At 44.0% G+C, this 7,468-nt stretch overlaps 1 protein-coding gene across 1 annotated transcript in view; it reads right to left on the bottom strand.

Moving 5' to 3' along the window:
• The window catches only part of IGF2BP3 (insulin like growth factor 2 mRNA binding protein 3), a gene marked incomplete at its 5' end in the record, with an annotated part of 212,572 nt that overhangs the window by 22,785 nt on the left and 182,319 nt on the right, over positions 1 to 7,468 (bottom strand). Inside the window, one exon of the mRNA XM_019508543.1 lies at positions 2,142 to 2,216. Coding sequence (XP_019364088.1) covers positions 2,142 to 2,216 — 75 coding nt within the window. The remainder of the gene's footprint in view (positions 1 to 2,141; positions 2,217 to 7,468) is intronic.

The following is a 7,468-nucleotide window of genomic DNA, read 5'->3' on the forward strand; positions in this document are numbered from 1 at the left end:
CTGTCTCCGGATCATGCGAGTGGCCCTCCTCTGGACCCTCTCCACGTTGTCCACATCCCTCCTGAAGTGCGGTGCCCAGAACTGGACGCAGTACTCCAGCTGTGGCCTGACCAGTGTCACACAGAGGGGGAGGATCACCTCCTTAGCCCTGCTTGTGATGCATCTGTGGATGCAAGATAAGGTACGGTTAGCCCTACTGATCGTGTCCTTGCACTGTTGGCCCATGTTCATCTTGGAGTCAATAATGAAGTTGTGATCTCTTTCTCTCACCGTGCTTTCAAGAAGGGAGTTCCCTAGCCTATAGGTATGCTGCTGGTTCCTACTGCCTAAGTGCAGCACCCTGCACTTGTCAGTATTGAATCCCATCCTATTTTCATTTGCCCACCCCGTAACCTGTCCAGGTCCCACTGTACTCTTCCCTTCCCTTCTAGCGTGCCCATGTCAACCCAAATCATGGCCCTCTCCAAAGCATAACAGGTACTGGGATTGCTTTCGTTACTGATGGGCATAGCAGTGCCACAAGCTATACTTATTTTAAAGCCAGGAGACTTCAAAGTTTGTTGTTTTAGGTTATTATTTGGATGAGGTGCAAACCTATTAGTATTCTGTTGTAAACACTAAAAATCTGAAGTCAACTGGCAAAGGAAGCCTAACAATTTTTTTGAATGGGGGGAAGGGGCAGGGAACAGAACCGTTAGTTATTCACCAAGAAGTAAGTGAGTTCAGCTTGCAGTCATCCTACATTGTGTCCTCAGCTACAGGGAAGTTCTTGGGTCAGAGAAAAAGCCTGAACAGACATCTGAAAAAAATCTAATATCACCCCCACACATTTTTTTCGATCTGAAAAAAATCTAATATCTCCTGCACCTCCGAGCAGCAAAGTTTCCATCTGTACAGCTTTTAAGTTAGTCACCAAGTTGCACGTTCTATTACTTTTCAGAGCCTCCTTTACTCACAGTAATCCCTCAAATCTGAAGATAGATAGTAGAGAGTCTTGCTCTGGCTCCAGAGCTGCGAGTTTCACTCTCTCTCCAGACCTGCACCAAAAGCTACCTGCCATGGACCCAGCTGTAACTGGTACCTCCCTGCTTTGACTGGCAAGTCAAAGGTAGTGGGGCGTGATGCCAGCCACAACATTCTCTGTTATGTTGCTGGCTAAAGAAACTGGCATGCCTTAACCAGGCTAGGCTGAGGGACCTCTTACCTCCCCTTTGAATACTTTTATGTGGGATTACTATTCAGTTCAGGCTAAACAGCATTACGACTATAGAAAAATGTGCCCAGATCTTTCTTCACAAGTTAAATAGTAAATTAATGTTATATAGTCTGAAAACTGCTTTTACCATTTGCAAGTTGCTGCCAGAAACAAGTACAAAGCTGAGAAAAGATGTGACTAAGAAAGAACAGGTTACAAAACCTTGAACAATTTTTTTCCACCCACTGTAGGCCTCGCTTGTGAATCAATCAGGCTGCTGCATGACTGTCTCCAATATCACTCCTGACCTCTGGCACACTTTTACTATTCATTAACAGTAACAGAGTTGGTGTCCTTGTTTCTCCCTTACTCACCCATTACCCTTTGGGAAGTGACTCGATCCTTGGATTTAAACAGAAGTGGGAAATCAAGGTTGGGGCATCTCAGTTTAACTGTGCTGTCGAATCAAACCAGCCATTTTGTTAATCTAAAAAGCTGCCCAAAATAGTTCTGCTCTAGAACAGGAGTGTCACCTAGGGAACCCAGAGCATCAAACTTCTTTTCAACTTTATTACTGTAATTAAAATACACTGTCTAGTAAATTTGTAACACAGAATGGAAAGACAAGACCATTACATCTCCTAGGTGAGAAGGGGAAATCAGGGGAAACTCGAAGGATGTTTTGCCTCCTATTTGTGCCATTTATTCTTAGGTCTGCTTCTGCTCACACTGAAGTTGTGTAAAACTCCCAATGACTACCAGGATAAGGGCATGGAATTTCTTTACCCAAATCAAATTTATTTGCTGGACAGGAATGGAATAAACTGTTTCACTAAATTCTGAATAAGAAGGTTCCGCAGAATCCAACATTTCATGATTCTGGTTTTCCCCTGCAGGCCAAGTCTGCTACATATTAACAAACTGGAGGGACATTTTTATACTTTACCTTAAACTGAGCCTCTGGAGGTCCAGTGATGATAACCATTCTCAGCTTCGCATCTGGTCCTTCAGCAGGAGCAATCTGGAACACAAGGTTCAACTTTACATAGCTGTCTAATGAAAGAAAAGTTAAAAGGTGACCTGTTGCACATTAGCAGAACTGTTATAATCTGCCCCAAGTGCAGAATTCTTTGTTACATCTGCAGCATTGTGTTTTGGTCAAGCTAGGTTTTCTTTCTTTAAGAAAAATATGGGAGAAATGGCTAAGTTTCAAATAAATTTACTTGAACTACCAAAGATGTAACTATGGGCAGATCCAGGATTTTAAAAAAAGGAGGTGCAGAATGTGTGGCACATCATAACGTATACCAGGACACATTTGTCTCCAGTTAAAGAGAAACTAGAAGCTTTACTAATATACTAGGGATTAGTGCTAAATTATTCAATTTAAGAATGGCGCAAAAGCAAATATAACAATGGGAATGTGCACTGATTTGTTAGATTATATGTAAAATTTAAAAACCACAACGAACTAGACAAAAAGTAGTCAACAGAGTCAAAAGATATGGCATTATTAGTCTTCTAGGTGACAGTTAAATGTATGTCTCACTGAGATTCACAAAACAAAAAGCTAGCTATCTTGAGGGTCTTAACAGTGCCTCCAATACTTCATCATCAATCATTTCTACATCTGACTTAATATTACCACACCCGAGTAGGCTTTTAGCTCGAACTAAAAACAGTCTGCAGGGCTGTGAAATAGGAGAGACATTACTAGGAATGGCTAACAGAGAGCAAAATTGCAGAAGAAAGAATAGTTTGAATAGTGAAACACATGGAGTGAAGAAAAATCAGCCTGACTTGGAGTTGATAATGAGCCATGAAGTCAACTCACTCTCTCACTGGAACCTAAATAGAGATGTTGCTGCCTCTCCCAGGAAGCTGGTTTTAAAGTTTGGGTAGAGCAGGAATCAAAGAGGGGGAATGCAATTGCACCACTGCACATCCCAATCCACCCTGGATATAACCACCCAAAAGGATCTGTAGCCCATGGCAAAAACACAAACCTCTCAAGCTCTATGTGCACACTGCAGAGTGGGGAGGAGGAGGAAATAAAGAAATACAGCTTCCCAGAGGTAAGCATTGCTTATTATGCTCAACCATTCAACAAGTTCTATCTAGTGTGGGCATGAAAGAAAAGGAAATCTCTTTCTAACGCACACTGCCCGTGAGCAAATTTTTCTTCCAGGAATTAAACTAAGCATTGCCTGACCTATCCAAGGGATTGTATCCAAACATTCCTCCAGGTTGGATAGTGAATTTCCAAGTTCCAGGCATGTAAAATATACAGATGTTTTTATCTTTGAAACAAAAATTAAGCTCCACTGGGGCTGATGCAGAGAAACCTACAGGGTTTATAGTAGTTCATTTCACCACAAAGTAAGATTTCTGTGGGTGTGGCTCTAGACTCCAGTGGTCTTAAATAATTCAAATAAGCCTCTGACATTCTGGATGAACACTTTGTTTATCACAACTGACATTTCCATTGCACTGTCTAGTATTACATAGCCACTGCTGAATGGGAAATGTATTAACCATTACAGGACTTCATCTTGGCTCTTGCCATAGGTATATTATTCATCTTTAACAGCTGTGGTTTAATTCAGACATAAATGGCTAGTTACCATGTATCATTTTTTACTAAGCAAGATTTAACTAACCAAAATTAGCATCATTATTCATACTCCTTTCTGCATTAGAGAATACATTATATACTAGCTATTTGCTTTGCATAGGAAGTCACATGTTTTCATTTGCTATTTCTATACAATACATACATATACATCACTGCATCCCTTATTAACCTACCAAACAAGAAAAAGTGTCAAAAACAGATTAAACCAAATCCTTATACTTTATTGAAAATACAAGTACGTAAATGGTATAAGCTTTTGAGGTACCTTTGCGATTATCTTACTGTACACAGCTTGGAGTGCTAAATTTCAACCAAGTTAGACCAAAATGTTTGAGACTACACACAGGTACAAAGTATCAGACTCCATGGGCAGTGACAGTATGAAATGAGACTTTTTGCCACCAAGTCCTGTATTCAAATTTTGGAAAATATTTTCCATGAAGTCTATGATACATATGTGTCTTCCATATATTATTACTTTAAAGTTTTTAGGAATGTCTTTGAGGTTGTTAGATTAGTGTAATCTGGATCGCTGAAGACAAGGAAGACTAGGGACTTCGAAACAGGCATTCAGTACTAATATTAATGTTTTAAGAAGCGCAAGGGGTAAAATTTAGCAGACTCCATGTTTATTTGGACTCCTTGAAGGTAAAGATCAGTATTCTAAGAAATTTTAATTTAATATTTCAACAGGTGCAAGGAACAGACTAATACTTAAACAGAATCTTACAAATTTCAGTATGTACATGTTATGTATTCTTCAAACATTATTTTATGACTAATTATTGTTACCAGACCTATAAATTTCAGTACAAACCCTATGTACGTACGCAGCACCTCATTCATATATTAAACAGGCCCAGAAAGCATCAGGAAATTAGAGAGTCTGACAAATTAACAGTCCAATTCTATATATAATAAGAACAAATTTAAATGTACCCTCAAATTTTAGCTAGGTACAGATTCTTCAATCAAAATGCATTACCCCATTCCTATGTTAGAATCAGGGTTTATAGGAAGCATGTATTTAACAAAGGGGCTATTTTGCAAGTTTCTGAGCGGGGCAAATAAATAATGGTCTAAGCTGATGTGGCACAGCAAAGGCTATTTATGTATTGGGGTTCCCAGGTCATTTTTACATACATAAATGTGCACCTTCGGGACAGCAAGCTTCTTTTGCTTCTGAAAAACTTCAGTAGCATCTCTGCTCTTATCTGGCTCCTGCTCCCCAGCTCAAATCCCTGTTCTTTCCAGACTTCCAGCTGATGTTTCTTCTGCAGTGCTCCCTAAACAAGACAGATGCCTGCCTGTATCTCAACATCTGTCTTGACTACCACATCCCTGGGTGCTAGGAAATGGTAACAAGTCAATGAAGAACAAAGCCAACATATTTGTTCTCATCTCTGGACCTCATCTCTGGACACAGGTCAACAGCACTGGCTTTATGCAAGGAAGATCTGAGGGAATTCAGGAGACTTCAGACACAGCTACAACACTGTAACCATTTGCAGAGCTGATGGTGAAAAACAACCAGGCTACCTGAATAGCAATGGATTTCCCAATCTCATCCCTTGTCACACAGAGATGAGGCCCAACAAGCCCCTATAGAAGCATATTCTTCAACAGAAATGAGCTCCAGAACTCTGACAGTCTCATCAAATTCTCCTCAACACCTCTGTGCCCACCAAGCAGGGCAGTCATCAGAATTACCTTTAGACAAAAACTTGCAACAAAGGGTAAAGCTAGAGCTCAGGCCTACAAAAGGCTGACTTGGGTATGTGCTTATGTACACCAATTAAGGAAGCAACAGTTTCTCATGAGGAAACAATATGAGAAGCAATAATGAAACCACTTCACTTTGCTGTGTGGGAAAAACTCTACAGAGTCTCTGGTATTTATAACAAACAACTTTTCATACTACTCTTAAAAAAACAAACCCACACTTCACATCATAGAGCCAGGGTTTGAATTACAGGGGAGCTCAGGAGGGCTGAGCCCCCCCATATGAGAGGAGAGACCCCCTATAAGATTTGAAAATCATAACGGGAGGGGGTGTCTCTGATTTTATTAGGACATTGTGATGGGCAGCCCTTGTTTTCTTTTTTTGCAGACTCCCCCCTCCCCCTAGAGCAGGGGTAAGCAATTATTTTGGGCAGAGGGCCGCTTACCCAGTTTTGGCAGGCTGTCGAGGGCCACATGGGTAGCCCTGCCCCTTGACAGGTGCCCTGCCCCCCGGTCATCATCTTGGGACCAATGTCCCAGGGCCAGCACCGGTGGGGCACAGGCTGGCAGGGGTCTGTGGAGCCGGGCTGGGCTGCACCAGCAGGGAGAAGGGGGAGCTGGCCTGGCTCCATGGAGCCCCTGCTGGCCGGGACCCCATGCTCCTGCCACCCTGCTCTGAGCCCTGCCGGCACTGGCCCCGGGCAGTGCAGGCCCCAAGCTCCCGCTGGCTCCTGCAACTGCTCACTCCCAGTGCCCCCCGGCTCCACAGTACAGGCAGGGGGCAGTACACAGCCCCGACCCCCTACTTGCTGGCAGGGAAGAAGCTGGTGTTGAGCGTGGGGAAAAGCAGCCCCTTGCCCACTCCATGGCCGACACTCCCTGCTGCAGGTGCTTGCAGCCCATGCGGGGCTGTGTGGAGCAAGCACAGGCAGCCCCATGTGGGCTGCAGCTCCCACGGGATGGGAAAGGGGCTGCTTTCCCCCCCCCCCCCCAGCTTTTCCCCAGGTGACTTTTCCCTGGGCTCCTTCCCTGCCCTTCCCCCTTAGAGGTTCCGACATGAGGCAGCCACATGGCCCTGGCCCAGAAGCCCCTGCTGAGGCTTCCGGCTGGGGGGGCAAGGCCAGGCAGGCCCTGCTGCTGTGGGAGCCCGCCAAGCTTCCCCTGGGTCCTACTGCCCTTAGTTCCTGTCATTTTTGACAGGAACCAATGGCAGATAAATATTAATTCCCTAAACTTTTAGGGGCCCTGCAGGTTGGAAAGAATGACCTCATAGGCCAGATCCAGCCCATGGGCCCTATTTTGCCCACCCCTGCCCTAGAGTCAAAGCATAATTTGAACTCTGCAAAGAGCCTAGAGACATTTTTTAGTTTGATACAATACATTAAGCAACTGGCAGAATAATTCAGGGCCCCAATCCCCAACAGTAAGGCCTAGATTCTAGAGCAGGGGTGGACAAAATGCAGCCCACGGACCAGATTTTCATAGATTTCATAGACATTAGGGTTGGAAGGGACCTCGGAAGATCATCGAGTCCAGTTCCCCATCCAAAGGGCAGGAAGTCAGCTGGGGTCATAGGATCCCAGCAAGATAAGCTCTTGAAGGTGTTCAATGTAGGTGTTTGAACTACCTCCGATGGCAGGCTGTTCCAGACCTTGGGGGCTCGGACACTAAAGAAATTCTTCCTTATGTCCAGCCTGAAACGGTCTTACAGTAGTTTATAACTGTTCAGCCTCATCGTCCCTTGGGTTGCTCTGGTGAACAAACATTCCTCCAGATCCTGGTGGACACCCCTGATAAACTTATAGGTGGCCATCAGATCGCCCCTGAGCCTGCACTTTTCCAAGCTAAAGAGCCCCATGGCTCTCAGCCTCTTGTTGTAAGGTCTGTTTTCCTGACCTCTGATCATGTGCGTGGCT

The sequence above is a fragment of the Gavialis gangeticus genome, unplaced genomic scaffold, assembly GCF_001723915.1.
Source record: "Gavialis gangeticus isolate Ggan-Ray unplaced genomic scaffold, GavGan_comp1, whole genome shotgun sequence".
NCBI classification, from domain to species: Eukaryota; Metazoa; Chordata; order Crocodylia; family Gavialidae; genus Gavialis; species Gavialis gangeticus.